Raw genomic sequence first — 17363 nt, 5'->3', positions numbered from 1 at the left:
ACCAATAAAAGATATAAGACAAAGCCTAGGATTACCCCTCGCAGAATATATAGATTTATTTTATGGTATCAGAGAATTTCTCATTTATTTTCACATATTGTTGTCTAAAAGTGAGAAAATCAGTTATTTGGCCTACTGGAATACCTCGTATTCCATATCTGAAGAGTGTATCTGTAACAATCATTGATATGATCTATGATCTATACAGGCGAGTGTCCTTCACAGAACAATCTGCTTAGATATTTTGAAGTTTTTTTCTGTAAGAATCATCAGTTATAGTGTATTATTTTACTTCCTTACCTTCAATCACGCGCAATATCTTTAGTATTACTTCTCCACTAACATATCGTCGTCGTTTTCTTCAACCTCGTTCAGTTGGAAAATTTGCCAAGCAGGAGCAAGCGCAGGCCCATGGCAACAGAAATGTGTCTAGTTGCGGAATACCTTCATCATCTATAGATAGCAAACGCCTCTTCATGTATTTCTGCTTGCAAGTGGTAATCAAGCCATTTGGAGCGTTAACCACGTCACAAGGTTTATTTTCCCTTGAAAAGGAAAAAGTAATGCAGTCAGTATCATTAGAGTATAGTAGACAAACAAGGTTATGTTCCACAACTGAATATGTCAATTGAAAAATTCATTATTTTGATATATTCAGATTGTTAATGATAAAGTCTTCGATAATTTTAGGTCCTGTTACTACATCATGATTTTCATGTGTAAAATATCAATTAGTTCAATATAATGTGGCTTATAATACAATTCCATAATAGTAAGCACTGAATTCTCAGAAATATCATTGCATTGAAACGAAAACACTGTTGTCAAGGTGGTGATTCTATATATTTCATCAACATTTTTCCTCATCTGTTTGATATAATTTCCATAAGCCACTGCAAGAGACATATTTAGGCAAAAACGTCTGCCATTTCTGAGAATTTAGTACCAACTATTTGGAATTATAGTATAGTTCATTCTTGGTTCTTTGAATGAATACCGATTCAAGTACATTGTATGTAGATCTTTTGACCTCTACCACAAAAAATATAAGGGGTTTTTCTGTAGAAGTTTTTACAAAACTCAACAACTTCGACCCTCATTAGGTAGTAAGAGAATCCTTGTTGAAATTTACGGCCCTATGGTAAAAAGCCAGCTATCATAAGGTCACAGTTCAATTTTTCATCAAAAAATTCAGCAAATGGTGGATAGATACGAATTCGAAGAGGAATCTTTTAGGAGAGATCAGTTTCCCAGTGATCAATGGTGGAGAAGTAGAAAGTCACATTGATTTTTATTAACAATTAACAAAGTAGCTCAACACATTGAAGAGGTTGGCGACCACTGATCTAGGCTCTACTCAAACTGGATGATAATAGCACGACCAGCTGTCGAAAGCGCTCGCAGATAATAGGCCTTTTCATCACAATTTTTTTTGTGCGCATGAGTCAGCATCAGCCATCTTTTTCGAACTGTTTTTTGTAAACAACCATGTTAAAGAACCCGCAACTCATGTTTTAAAAATTAAAATATAAACTGAAGTTTATTAATGAAAAATGAAAAAAAAAAGTAGTAAGTCAAAATAATCAGAAAAACAACCCCTAACCCAGGCCTTGCACTCGAAGGGACCTTTTTAGAGGTAACGCCGTGGTGATTTCAGGTGATTCAACCTTGTTTGGGTGCTATGTCGTCAACTAAGATTATTGTGTATTTCAAATTGAATGGCAAATAAATATTATTACTATTATTATTATCATTTCCGTAGTGTGCGCTGGTCAGGCCCTATCCCCTGAAGCCCCGATACATTCGGGAGGGCGCGCCAGCATTATCAACCAATGACCACTCCCCACACCGTGGGGTAAGTGATCATTAGGTCCGAGAATCATGTGCCCTGAACAAGCGCAGTGAGCCAAGAATGACAGCCTTCTGCATCTGTGCGGCTAAGATTTCTGCCTTAGTGCGGCAAGCCGGTATGATTTTAAGTGGTCGAGAAGGACTACATAAGGCTTATTAGCTTGTATGAGACTGAGAGTGGGGAACGAATAGTTCCAATAAATTCGGCACTTCTCGTTCCCCACAACGGATTCAATATCCCCCGGAGCGTAGGGCAACACCGGTGTCTCGTCAATACCGTAAGAGTGCCGCAGATGGTAATATAGGTAATAAGTTGACTTTCGAATTACATTCTGAACTTTTTTTGATTAGAACTCACCTGCTGCAGATTTCAACTTGCACACCCTGTGCATATCCTTCCTCTTTATTATTTACAATGAATTTGAATTCGCTTCTCGTGTTTTTCGCTAGAACCGGAAATACCGTATATTTCATCGAAGAACAAACAAATTGTGTTTGACTGTCGTCCCTTGTCTCAAATTCTTCTGGCGGTTCGTCCACCCCAAAAAATTCTTTGAAAACATTATACTTCTGCATTATTTCTTTCACTTTCTCCTTTGGGTACGGGACGAAGCTCTCACAGAAGGTGGACCCATTTGCACAAGGTGGGATACCATCTATCTTAGGAAGGATAACACTCGATTCGTCTTCCTCAGGGAAGACAACATCTATTTCAGGAGATCCTGAAAAAAATATGCATAATGTAAATTTATCAGGACACATTCAACATCCGATACAATGGTAATAGTAAGAAAATAATAATGATAATTTATTAGAACTGTGTATTCACCTCCCTTAGGCTCATACAAGCTAACGAGCCTCATGCAGTCTTTCTCGACCACCTGAGTGAGACGATATTTGTTGTAGAGTTTTCAGCTCCTGGCGAGACAAATATCGTCTGAAAAGAAGAGAAAAAACTAATAAAATATCAATATTTTCTCTTCGAACTGCGCAGAACTTATCGGGACCACTCTGTCAAGATGATTATTCCCCTTTCTACTTTTAACCCACAAGATTTGCTGCACTCACGCAGGAATCTTAGTCAGACAAATCTACGAGGTTATCATTCTTGGCTCACTGTGCTTGGTTAGGGCACATGATTTTCGTACCAATGATCACTTAGCCTTCTGTGTGGGGACTGGTCATTGGTCGATAATGCTGGCGCGCCTTCCAGACTGTGTCAGAGCTTCGAGGAAAGCGACCAAATAGCTTACTCTTCGGGAAAAAAAAATGATCACTCCACAGAGACGGAACAATAGCACACAACCAACTAACCTCATACACAAGTCAATAAAAATATTCTCGGACAGTCAAACGGCATTGGAAGCTCTTTGCTCCTACCGAGGAACGTCTAAATTGGTAGCCAATTGCCAAAATCGACTTTCCTCAATAGAAAGACTTAACAAATTGTCTCTGGTCTGAATTAGTGGCATATACTTTGTGTCTGCCCCGCTGGGGACCGAATCAGGTTTTTAGAGTTCGGCAGAGCCGTACTCTAACCATCTGAACTGAAAGCCCACTCACCATACAAATTAATAGTCTTTGTTAAGAAGCTGTGTTTATTTGGTCTAGGGTGAATAGGTGTGAGCCACAATAAACCTTCGCGGGTTGCGGTGGAGGGTCGAACAGACCCATTCACTTTGGATCTAACCTAACCTGCTGACTACTTGTCTTCGTCACTAACTACCTGTTTATCAATTATGAATATCTATTATTCAAGTCAGTAATTCGCATATATTGCACATTATAAAGTAGAGTATCTGTTCAACTGAGGAATGTACTGTTATTATGGAACGCGTATTGGAAATAAATTACATTCTATTCAAAAGTTTTGTCCGTTCTCATGAGTCTACTTTGAACTGTAATATCTCAGTGAATGTTCCTTCAATGTAATCGAAATAAGCACAAATAATGAGTGTACTTTTGCCAACGTAACACAAGTTGATGAATTTCGTCAACATAAAAATTGTGTGCTCAGGATTTGATGAAGTCGACGAAGGTAGTTTATGCCTGGTCCTAATTGGCGAAGGTTTCACGGTGAAAAAGTCATCGAAATGCTTGAAAATATGGTAGTCGGTTGGAAATAGGTTTGGGGAGTATGGTGTATGAAGCAGAACTTTGATGCATAATTCGTTTAATTTCCGGACGCTGATTTGTGAAACGTGCTGACTGGCGTTTTCGTGTAGCGGGATTGGACCTCTTCTGTTGACCATTGCAGGCTGCTGATGACGCAATTTTTGGTATATATCATCGATTTCCTCACAATAGGACTCTGATGGTTTGGCCCGGTTGCAAAAAAATATATTGGATCACACCAGCCGTTGACTACCATATAATAATCATAATCTTTTTGGTGAGTTTCGTCTTAGGGGTGTTCCTGGATTGCTCATCGGTGTCCAACCATTGTCCTGAACGCCTCCTGTTGTCATAGAGGTGCCAATTTTCATCACACTTGACGATCCGATGCAAAAAGGGTCGTTCTGATTGCGCAAAAGCAGAGGAGAACAGATATCGTAACGGGACAATTTCTGTCAATCGTTCAAATAGTGTGACTTCTACTTTTCGAAATTATTGAACTTTCCAATATGTTTTAAACCATCAAAAACCGCATGGGAGCTGACGCTCAGTTATTTCGCCGTCTCACGCACAGTTTGTGATTAGTAAGTCTCCAACTGGGTTCTCAAATCCTCGTCTTGGATTACTGTGAGTCGACCACTTCGGAGCTCAACTTCGAAGCTAAAATCTCCGGAAAGAAATTTCGCAAACCAAACACAATCATTGCCAAATGCATGTTTAATTTTTGGGCTATATCATCAACGCTTTGGTTCATTTCGAATTTGTTGACAAAAATTGTCCTAAAATCACTTCACGACATCAAAAAGTGGCAAAAAATTAAAATTTGGAAAAAAATTACCAGCATCGATGTATAGAGTACAAGATTCTCTATTAATGAGTATATACCACAACACAGTAGAATGAATATATATTGAGATATAGGGCTAAAAAATCAAATGACATAAAAACGGATAAAACTTCCGTAAGAACCTAATACATTGTGAACATTTTCATCCATTGTCATGAGTAATTTTAGCATCATTCACACCAAAATTATAAATGTGCTCTGCTTCTGTTATTCGTCTTGGTCCGCAAAATCAATAGTCAACCGGGTTGAAGTCTGGCGATCTTGCAGGTCACTATGAGGTCCACTACTACTTATTAAATGATTTGGAAGATATTGAGAATACATTCCGCCAGTATCAATACCTGCATCATCGGCTAATACATTTCAGAGTTCAAATAAATTCAACCACTTCTGGTAATTTACTACATCTATTTGCGATGATACAGGTATTGATATTGTGTGAAAGTTATATCAATATAATTGAATGTCGAATCATGTTGGTAAAGTGTCAATAAATAAAGCCAGTTTTTACATAAAAAAAATAAAGCTTCAAAATACTCACCTCCAACGTAAAATTGGGGAGTAGGCGTGGATTTCATCAAAGGAACCTGAAAGTCAATAGAATATGATTATTATGACTGGGTATTTCAAAAACTTATGATCAATATGAATACTTTCTTATATGATTATTTGATTCAATTATTATTAGAAGTGCCTTGGCGCCATACTGATTTAATTAATAAATGATCCAGTTATCCACATGACTTGTTTCTAGATAGGTTTGGGTAGCATTAACAAATATTTAGTGTGTAAAAGCATCAGGAAAGTAGAGAATATTCAAACGAATTACATATCTAAAGAAATGAACTTTGAACGTTCAAGCCAGTTTCGGATATACCTACACGGTAGGTTGAATGGACTGACGATTATCAGAAAATAACTACTTCTCTGGCTAATACCACGAACGGCGTTGGATACTAACGATGTACTAACCAACTGTACGAACTGCAGTTGGTTGAAACCTCGTCCACTAGATGGAGTAATATTTTGTTGTTCGCTCCAACACGAAGAGGAATGAAATACTCTGAAGGAATTCTAATCTTCAATTATGTAATATCATTGACTTTAGGTCGATAATGGCCACTATCTTGCACTGACGAGTGGCTAATGAGCCCGAAACCGGTCTGCAAGTATTCCCGTTCCGAAATTGAAGGTCGACCCTTCCAGTTGTATGGCCAATTGCATATGTAGGAAATTTTCTGTGAAGATTCCTGCACTGACGCCTGTCGGATATGATCCAACGCCCTTCGTGGTATTAGCCAGGGGAGTAGTTGTTTTCTGATAGGCGTCAGTCCATTCAACCTACTGTGTAGGTATATCCGAGACTGGCTTGAACGTTTTGAGTTCATTTCTTTAGATTTGTTTACTGTCAGTCAGTAAGTATAGCCCACTGACTAATAACAAACGAATTAGGATTTAGGACCTGCAATTTCATATTTATTAGTGAAGGTATTGAACTGAAAAAATATAGGCCCTAATTTGTTTCATACCAACTTTTCATTCCATCTGTTTTGTTAATTTTCGTATATATAAATATAAAAATACAATTCTAACTGAGGAAGACAACACTGCAAAGAGGTTATTTCTCGAAATGGATTTTATTTCTCAGTCAGACCGTTCACTGATTCAAAAAAATTGAAGCATTCTGGTGAAATTCTTTTTTCTTCTGTTATCAGACAGAAATTCTTGAACTGAACATACATTTTCTTTAGACAGTATCACATAATGATGTTGATGTTATTCAAATTCAGTGACTTCTAATATCAACTTTTTCGTCAGATACAAATAATTTTTATAATTGGCATCATTACCACACCCTCTATTGATGATAGATAGTTGGAAATAATGGTTATTTAGAAATCAAGGAAAAACGTTCTCTTTTTCCAATGATCACATGCCCTTAAAAAACCTGTTATTCTTCTTCTGGAATTCTGATGGTTCTGTGATCTAAGATACAGTGACCTCACAAACCGTGAAAGTAATGTCTCAAACAAATTTACAATGTTGATTATCATTTTTGTCATATTACTGTTTCAACTAGACTCATTTTTTTGTTGGGACATGTAGTCAAAAAACCACAACTTTCATTTTAATATTGTTACCATGTGCTCCTTTATATTTGTGAATATCTTTCGGCGGTCCTTCTCGCCGATACTGTGAATAAACAATCTCTTCGTAGTATTTAGTCGTAGTATTTAAAGAAAGGTTTTGGCTTTCTACTTCTACATATTTATACAAAAAAATGTGCAAATCTTCTAAAGGGAGGAAAAAAGCAATCAATTTCAAAAAATTAACACTCTATAAAGAGTTTCTCTTTCGAGAAATTCAACGTTTTTCACACCAGGGCTGAAGCATTCAAAAATGGTAAAAAGTGGAAAAAAAAATTGAGTAGGATAAAACCCATTAGAAAAGGAAACTAATGGATAAGTGATTCAAATTCGAAATAAGAGATTTATAAGTATCAAGATTGACGCTTTTAAAAATATTATAATCAAAAACGTAATCAGAATGAAGTATCTAAATTCAATAGTACGAATTACATGTATACTTACATTTTATGAGATTTTCTATGAAAGGAATGTAATTAGAATACAATAAATAAACTTTTTGAATGAATAAAATTGCAGTGATCACATTTTTTTATGGAATTGTACATAATAAAAAAAATCGAATTAGAGTTTTTTTTATTTTTTGCATTTTCTAAGAACATAGTAATGTAACTTTTTTTACATCAACAGAAAGAAAAGACAGAAAGCATACCGACTTTTTGAAAACAGCTGATATTTTGATGCGAGAATCTTCGATTGAAAATTTGGGTGCTTTTTTGATATCAAGTCAAAATAGGGCGAAAAAATATATATTTTACATAAAATAAATTACAGTGTACTTGGGACATAAAAAGGTGATTTTTCATCAAATATCGTATAAGTTTTTTTTGAAAGAGATAAAAATAAAAAACCAAAAACTTGAATATTCGAATTTTTCACATAAATTTTGTAGTTATGTGGAAAAATTGTGGATTCAAAAGTTGTAGATCTTTCCATCACCTACAACTTTACTTTCCAACTTTTTTCCACAGGACTTGTAGTTTTGTCGGAAATCGAGATAAATCATTTTTTACCCTTAAAAACTTACCCCCTCCCACTTTCCGAACTCAGATCGCCCGTAATTTATTTTTTATTTCATTTTCATCATATTCCTCTTCTTTTCTAATAGGTTTCATCCTACTGTTATTTTTTTTTGGTTTCAAAAATTATCGACCCTGGTCTACTACCATCAGTCTTGAAAAAAAACATGGATAGTGGCGAAATAGCAACAGACTAACATCAGAGAACACCTTGTACTTCATCAAATGTTTCAGAAGTCAAACAATATTGACATATTTCAAGAAGAGACTAATCATTGTGAAGAAAATTTTGGCTTCTCACTTCTCCATCTTTATACAAAAAATGTGGGAATCTTTCACAGAAAAAAAAACAATCAATTTCAAAACTAACTCTCCATAGAGAAGTGTATATATCATTCAGAGAAGTAATTGTCAGACACAAACTAGAAGAGGAAAGCCTCTTGAAAGAATTACTTTCATGTGTTCATTGAATTATATAAAAAACACCTTTTCCAATGAATTATGATTTAATGTAATCATAGAAGTTTCGAAAGTATTTCAATGTTCATATGAAATTAGGAAATTAGTTCTTTCTACAGGGCTTATTTTTCCGGTTTGCGTCTGAAAGTTACTTCTTTGCATGATCTACACATCTTAGTGGAGTTCTTTTTAAAATTAATTGCTTTCTTTTTTTTCTTGAAATAATCCCAAATATTCCAAATATTCCTCTGGTATCTGTGTGAAAAGATAAGAAATAAAGTGAAGAAAAAACTGCTATTATAATAAAGTTTCTACAAAACTGAAGACGGAGAGTTTCTGTATAATTTCCCAGTTTTTTTAATAGGCAAACTTATTGAATACGTAAGTAAATGATAAATAGAACAGTTTTCTTGGTGAAAAGTACTTTGAATTTACGGAGTAACTCATCGAGATGAACTGAAAAGTTTGCCCTTTATACATGTGCATGAATTTTTCCATTACAATTTTCATATTTTTTTGAATTGCTATTCACTAGGACTATTCACTAGATCACCTTTACACCTGATTCCTCCTTAATTGACACTTTTCAATTCAAGAATCAACATTTTTCTTATGAAAAACTTAATTTAAAAACGAATGCTTGCATCAGTCGTACCAACTATGCCATCAAGCCTTAAAAACATAAAATACAGAGATATATAACCAAAAAGCAGATCTGTACATTCTTTAACATTTTTATTGTAAAAATTTTGTTTGTTGAAGTGAAAAGTGTCAAGGAAGGAGGAATAAGGTGTACCTAAAGGTGACCTAGTGAATGAATGCTTGTGTTTTTAAATAGTTCATCTTGTGAAAAAGAAGGCTAAAAAGTTGCCCTTTTCTGAAATTTGAAGGGCCGTAACTTTGTAAATAAGAGAGAGCGCCGCTTTTTTCTTTCGGATTCGTAATCTACGAATCAAAATACGTAAGTACACTCAAAATTTTTTTTCAAAATCGCCGGAACGAATATTTACCAATACCTATAGTTTCTTTCTATATTGAAAAAAGTATATAAACTTACCATGCAAATCAAGTTGAGTATTGATAAAACACAAAAACTGTAAACACTCATCATCGTCACAAAATTAAAAACCTAGGTACAAAACCTACAACGTACCACTCAACTGCAAAACCACAACTAATTTCTTCACAATTGGATATACAGGTACTAGTACTTCATTTAGAGTACTAATGAAGGGAACAACAGAAATTCTCCATTCTCAGAACTATCGTGAGGTAGGCACTTGAAACTGTCATATAATTATTTTGCCAGTGTAAAGTAGATATAGATGCGCAGGATTATTGTCAAATAATTGTTACTGTGAAAGAATTCAAATAACTTCATGAATCCCGACAGGTGCAGGTAGTTGCCGCATTACATAATAAGGTGAAAATTAGCATTTCCTACCTATTTTGCCCTTTACAACTACAAAGGGTATAATAAATATTTGCCTGAAGAGCACAGAACACTTTCTCGTAGCCTGTTTCAAATCTTAATGAATGATATGTGAAAAAAAAAAAGGTGTAGTCCGGTCAGATTAGACCAAAAAATAATAGTAAAGCTACTTAAATTCCCACCAAGCTGAAAATCAGTGAGATTCTTCAAAATATAATCAAAAATAAAATTTGAAAGTTCCCCATCCTTCCCCTGTATGGAAAAAAAGTATTCAAGGCAAAGGTCAAAAAATTAGTTTTTCGCGATTTTCAGCAAAACGGTAAGTTTCATCATAAAAATACTCCGGACAAAAAGTGTGGATCATAAAATTATTTACAAAAAATGAATGAATACTTTTTTCCTACGAGTCACTGTTTTTGAGATATAACGATTCAAAAAATTGTAAAAGTTGTAATCATCATAATATGCATGAGTACGCCACGTATGTACATGTCTGTAGTTGCAATATATGTTAAAATAGTTTTCCATAGGCCATTGTAACTTACAATTGTAATATAAAATATACATAAGTTATAACTATAAGAATATCAGTTGAAATGACATCTGCATTTTACAGGAGGGGTAAAATAACAGTTTTCAAAATGTTTGAAAAACAAAATTATGTTCAATGTGCTGAAGTTTCAAAAAATAGTAATTCAACTCGACGAGAAATTGTCACTAACGGCATTCGCTTTCTTCTTTCTATGTACGGAGGTCCTAAAAAACTACCTGCTTAGATGAGGACAGATATGCATGTTTCATTAAAAATACCAAAAGTAAAAAACAAGTACAACTACCTTGTCTTCCTCCAACCTCAGTTGCTGCTCATCAACATCTTTTTCGGGTATATTACCAAGTTCAAGTGTGGCTTGGTCCAGGTAGACCCTACAGACTGAGATTAAAAGTAACAATTCATCAAAACCAGTCCAAACTTCACTTCCACATGCGCCGGAAAAACTGCTGGAAAACTGCTAAATGTGGTTGCAAAAAAGACAGACTGTTTTGTTCTCTGACATGTACACATTGTCAAGGCCCGTCGTGCTCACCAACACTGGAGGATCCGTTTGATTCCAACAAAGCGGCATACGATACATCACTATTAACGCAGTTTACATGTACTCAGGATGAAGATGAAGAAGAACAAGAAGAAAAAGAACAAGACTAACAAAAACACGAAGATCAAGAAGAAGAACAAGAAGACGAATTTGGAAGTAACCACTCGGACGATTAAATTTCACAACTTTTTATCAACTTAAATTGCTAATATACATTATATTATATTATAAATTGAACAGGATCACAACTGACCCGTGGAATAGGCCTTCTGGGAAAACCACGTTGAAAAAAAAAGCTACCTCATAGATGGCGTGTTAACGTGTGCATATTATGACAACTACAACTTTTACTTTTTGAAACGGTGGCTCGTTGGAAAAAAAATGTTACATTTTTTGTAGATAATTTTATGATCTATAATTTTTGTCTGAAGTATTTTTATGATAAAACTCACCGCTTTGCTGAAAATCGCGAAAAACTCATTTTTTCACTTTTCACTTTGAATAAAAAATTTTCCATACAGGGGAGAGATAGGGAGCTTTCAAATTACATTTTCAATTATAGTTTAAACAATCTTACTGATTTTTAGCTAGGTGGGAATTTAGGTAGCTTCGAATGTCTAAATTGTAAAGACTAGTGGTCTACGGAGGGGCAGAATTCATGACTTATACAGAACTGTCCTTATAGTCTAGTTCGCAAGTTGAAAATGGTGGAAAATACAGATAATGGTCGAGAAAATACGTGCAATGGGTTATTTGATTTTATCATTAAGAATTGTTTATGATTTCAATTCAACGCCAAAAATGGGCCGCAGCGGTGAATATTATTATATTTCCTTTCTTGTATTGAATGAAGACAATCGCTAAGTTGAACAATTTTTTCGTGAACAAATAGACTTTATGAGTATACTAATATATATATATATATATATATATATATATATATATATATATATATATATATATATATATATATATATTCGATGAGACTAAAAAGATTTATATAGAACACAAGTAACGAATATAATAACAAATTTTCTACACAAAAATCATGACAAAGAACACTATTTGAATGAATTGTATAATAAAACCCGAAAATATCTGAAAGAACATCCAGACATTATTATCATGAATAGTGATAAAGGTAACGTTACAGTCGCCATGTGTAGAGACCAATACATCAATGAAAATCACATATTATTAGAAAACTATTAATACTATGAAATTTTAAAATCAGACCCAACTTCTACACTACAACAGAAAGCAAATAAAATTGTTACAAAATTAAAAAATTGTCACAAAATAGATAATATTACAGCTAAATCATTAATGATATACAATTCCATAGCACCACGTTTTTATTCGTTACCTAAAGTTCATAAACCTACCTTATTCATGCGACCAATTGTATCTTCCATCGATGCACCTAACTCAAAACTTTGTAAATTTCTAACGAATATTTTAACAACTTCCTATAAAACAGACAATCCTTATTATACTAAAGATTCTTTTTCATTTAGTGAATTTATAAATAATTTTCAGCTTCCTCAAAATTATGTTTTGATAAGCCTAGATGTTGTTTCACTTTTCACAAACCTACCGTTAAAAGTAGTGAAACAAACTTTGAACAAAAATTGGTCTAACATTGAAGAACATTGTGAATTAGACAAAATTACATTCATGAATATTTTAGATTTTATTTTTGATTCAACATATTTTATATTTGAAGACAAATTTTATAAACAAATATTTGGCACACCTATGGGTTCCACTATTTCACCAATTTTATCGAGTTTCGTTTTAGATGAGCTTATTGATGAATGTATTCAAAAATTATCTTTCCGTATTCCATTCATCAAACGTTTTGTAGATGATTTGATTCTGACCATACCTGCAGATGCAAAAGAAGAAATTTTGAATGTATTTAATTCATATGATCTCAATATCCAATTCACTATTGAAGAGGAAATAAACAACTCAATTCCTTTCCTCGGTATGAAGTTATTGAGATCAGAACAAAATATTATCATCACTGAATGGTACAGAAAACCAACATCAAGTAATAGATTTATTAATTACCATTCCTATCATCCAAATAGAATGAAAATCAATTCAATAAAATCATTAAAAAACAGAATCATCAAAATTACCCATCCCGATTTACGAAACCAAAGTTTGTCTAATTTCAGTAAAATTCTGATCCAAAATTCTTATCCTAAATCTTTAGTAAACAGAATTTTATTTTGTGAAAGAACAAACTTTCAAAATAATAATGAAGAAGTTGAACATAACAACGTTATACCTTCATTCATATATAAATCACTCCCATATATTCAAGAATTGACACCAAAATTAATTAATGTATTCCGAAATAATAACCTCAAAATATCTAAAACAAATGTCACTTCTATATCTAAATTATACAGTAAAGTATAAGCTCCAATTTCAAATAAACAAAAATCCAATTTAGTATACAAAATTTCTTGTATGGATTGTTCTAAAACATATATAGGACAAACATCTAGACATCTAAGTAGTCGCATCACTTCCCATAAGAGCGACTGTAGACGAAATGTTAATTCTTGTGCATTAACAGAACATGTTAATTCGGAGGATCATAAAATGAATTTTGAAAATCCAAATATTTTAGATAGAGAAACCAATACAACTAAAAGAATATTTTTGGAAATGATACATATTAATAACGAAGAACATTCAATGAATAAACGAACTGATATTGATAGTCTTAATAGTCTTAGCAAAATTTACACGTACCTACTGAAATATGATAAAGAAAATAATAATAAATAAATAATAAAGATCTAGTAATTCGAGTATCATTCAGAATTTTCCCACTTGACATTGTCAGCCAAAATTTTTATCAACTGTCATTTATTAATGTTTTTCTATCTGTTTTTGAACCATTTTATATTTTATGCTCACGTTAGTAAGTTCTCCATATTTATATATTTTTTACAAGATATATAATCTTATTATTGTAGTTGTCCTGACGAAGGTGTGAAATATACCGAAAGCTTGACATATAACAAAGAGTTTTCTTTGTAACAGCCCAGCTATTGACTGCAACCTCACGAATTAAATCGATTTGTAGTTGATCCAGTCACTAATTATTATGTTATATATATATATATATATATATATATATATATATATATATATATATATATATATAATTTTGTTTTCTTCATAACATCATTAGTTTTAGAAGAAAAATGTTTCCTCAACAACAATTTCCAATTGTTCATAATGCTTTCAAAAATCCAAAAGTTGTTATTTAGGAGAGATTTATTTTTTGGAAAAATATTTAATTATTTATTAACTAAATAATTCGTTATCAACAAATTCCGAACTGCGATATATTTTTTAACTGTTAAAACTTACGAAAACAAATAATTATTTAAAATTTTCGAAGGATTTTTTGAAATATTTTTATTGTACTCTCAAAAATCATGTGCTACAAAAGTTGCATGAACCACTCGATTCGTAAACTGATATATTATACGTTTTAAAAATATGTTTCAAAATATGTTTTTTTCTTTAACCAGCTATCGCACCCCTACAAACAGACCCTACTCTACCCTACCCTCAGAAGTCGAAACTTGTACGAGCTAAGAACCAACGAGGGCTTATCTTTTAACGTGTGATCACTTCTAGCATGTTATATAACGCAAATATAATAATATTCTTTTGAACGAATGTCGCTTATTGATTCAATCTACAACCGATGCCATTCTTTATTTAAAAACAATTTGGTTTTTCATCTATCAATGTACTCCCTTGATTGTTCTCAAATTTTCATATTCGTAACAAATTATTCATTATCACTCGACTATGTTTGTAATAATTTTATTTACAATCAATTTGAACCGTGAATAATTGGCCTTTTTATATGCAAACATCCACTTCATTTCCAAACAACATCCTCAAGCCATTATCCTTTTTTTGCCATTTCTTGTCATACAGTTTGTTTCAGCAGTGAGTGGTCCAAAAAAGTGAAGAACAAAATTATAAATATAAACATGGTCACAAAAGACATAAAGAATATATTTTCAATGATTTTCTAGACTTTTATATCGTTTCACATAGTATATTATCGAACAGTTGATTTATTTCATCTTCTCTTCATGTTCATAATTTTAAAATGAAGTATATAGTGTTTTATCATCGTTTTAACCTCATTACGTAAACGTGAACACTGTTTTTCAATGCCATTTCAACAAATTGTACCTCGTACCTATAGTTTCCCAATAAAAACATTATTTAATTTTGTTTTCATTCAGCGAAGTCACTTCATCAAAACTATCAAGCTGTAGTATCATTAGTTTCTAAAAAGTATCTCATAACAAAAAACTGTAAAAAATCAAAGTATTTTATTTTCGAAGTGAGTAGTAGGATTGTTGGTCTTCCATTCGCAGTATGTTCGTGGAAATTTCGTGTCAGAAAATCGATGCGCAATTTTTTTTCGCATTCTCATTGAAAAAGTTTCAGTTGAGTTGTAACTCAAACCAACACATTCAGGAATTTGGTAAAAAAACAATATATTTCACAAACATGTGAGCTTGCTTCTTATCAACCTGTCAAAGAATTAGAGTATTGTTGTCGAGAACATAAAACTAAACAGATCGCTAGTTGTTTGCCTGTCTGTGAGCAGCAAAAACTTGTAAATTTATTTTATTAACGACTAATATAAAGCTAAGAAGGTCGCAAATAATCAGCTCATTTTTTTCTTTTCCTAAAGAAAGGATTGTTTCATTGATTTCGGGAGTATATTCATGCTTACATAAATATACCATATCCACCACGAGAATATGCAACTAATTACTTTCGCAAAGTTCTAGAAGAACACTAAGAAAATTGATGTATCAAAAAAATCAAAATGAGATTTTCACTTAACAGTGGAACTTGGGGTTTAGGTCCCAATCAAAAACCCTGGATTCATGTGATGATTGTCAGATCAATGATCACTCACAGAGCAATTGTCTAGCGGCCGGAGGCTTTACAGAAAACGGTTCAGGCGAAGCTCTGTGGCTTACAGAGACAGGCTTGTCTGGCCATCTGTGGTGCCATCAGTACCACACAGTCGGTGGCCATGGAGATCCATCTAGATCTACCTCCTCTCTATATTTTTATAGAGAGAGTGGCTAGATGTACTACATAAAGACTTGTGTACATCGCTGATTGCACAAACCAATTCAAGGCAGGGTACACTAGACTACTGGTGGACTGGTGGAAGTCACAGTGCTCTGGGAATAACCTCTGACATTATGCCTCTAACTGTCAACTATGAATTGCCTTACACAGTACTATTCCCGAGTAGAAAGGACGATCCTCCTGGAGAAGGAAATATCAAGAGCAGTTAGTTGTTGGTCCACAGATGGATCAAAACACCGTCAGGTTCTGGTGAAGGTGTTTTTCAGTCGCAGACCAAAGACAGATATATCAACTTGCCTAGAAACCTGTGCGACTGTATTTGAAGCGGAAATCTAACGCTTCTGAATTGTATTCGGAGAGATTTGTAGAATCCAACCTCACACACTAGTCAATAAAAATATTCTCGAACAGACAAATGGCGTTGGAAGTTTCTGGCTCCTACCGAGCAATTTCTAAATTGGTAGCAAATCGCCAAAATTGACTCTCCTCAATAGAAAGATTCAACACGCTTTTCGTGTTTTTCGCTAGAACTGGAAATACCGTATATTTTTTCGAAGAACAAACAAATTGTTCTTCGAAAAAATACACATTTAAAATCCGATACAATAGTAATAATAAGAAAATAATTATGATGCTTTATTAGAACTGTTCATTCACCACCCTCAGGCTCATACAAGCTAATGAGACTCATGTAGTCCTTCTCGACCACCAGAGCGAGACGATATTTGTCGTAGAGTTTTCAGCTCCTGGCGAGACGAATATCGTCTGAAAAGAGGAGGAAAAACGGATAAAATATCAATATCTTCTCTTCAAACTCCGCAGAACTCATCCAGACCACTCTAGTCAATATGTTTGTTCTAATTATTCCCCTTCCTACTTTTAACCTGCACTCAGGCAGGTTAAATGATCACTTATCCTTCTGTGTGGGGACTGGTCATTGATCAATAATGCTGGCGCACCCTCCAGACTGTGTCAGAGCTTCGAGGATAGGGAAAAAACAATAATCACTCCACAGAGACGGAACAATAGCACACAACAAACCAACCTCAAACACAAGTCTTCAAAAATATTCTCGGACAGTCAAGCGACGTTAGAAGCTCTTGGCTCCTACCGAGCAAGTCTAAATTGATGGCCAATTGCCAAAATTGACGTTTCTCAATTGTCTCCGGTCTGGATTACTGGCCTTGAAGGTAATGAGGCTACTGGCTCTCATACGACCAGAACCTGTCA

General features: G+C 33.8%; 1 protein-coding gene across 1 annotated transcript; it reads right to left on the bottom strand.

The window, feature by feature from the left end:
• Nucleotides 1-300: 300 nt before the first annotated feature.
• Nucleotides 301-9968, bottom strand: LOC111505293 (protein spaetzle). The gene is made up of 4 exons (XM_074177800.1): nt 9496-9968; nt 5355-5400; nt 2210-2573; nt 301-545 (listed from the first exon to the last, which is right to left on the bottom strand). Exons 1-4 carry the CDS (start codon nt 9547-9549, stop codon nt 362-364), a joined length of 648 nt encoding a protein of 215 aa, XP_074033901.1. The 5' UTR covers nt 9550-9968; the 3' UTR covers nt 301-361.
• Between the last annotated feature and the right edge of the window lie 7395 nt (nt 9969-17363).

Source organism: Leptinotarsa decemlineata, unplaced genomic scaffold (assembly GCF_025532065.1).
Source record: "Leptinotarsa decemlineata unplaced genomic scaffold, Ldec_3_MD MMD2_tig00003294_RagTag_RagTag, whole genome shotgun sequence".
In the NCBI taxonomy this organism is placed as follows: Eukaryota; Metazoa; Arthropoda; class Insecta; order Coleoptera; family Chrysomelidae; genus Leptinotarsa; species Leptinotarsa decemlineata.
The sequence above is the reverse complement of the archived record's forward strand: the minus strand, read 5'-3'. Positions and strand labels throughout refer to the sequence as shown.

Excerpts from the sequence above, each read along its gene's own strand:
- LOC111505293 (XM_074177800.1), bottom strand. The coding sequence starts at position 9,549 with ATGATGAGTGTTTACAGTTTTTGTGTTTTATCAATACTCAACTTGATT. Across the intron at positions 5,401-9,495 it reads TACTCAACTTGATTTGCATG|GTTCCTTTGATGAAATCCAC; the intron begins GTAAGTTTATAT and ends ATTGACTTTCAG. Across the intron at positions 546-2,209 it reads CAAGTTGAAATCTGCAGCAG|GGAAAATAAACCTTGTGACG; the intron begins GTGAGTTCTAAT and ends TTCCTTTTCAAG.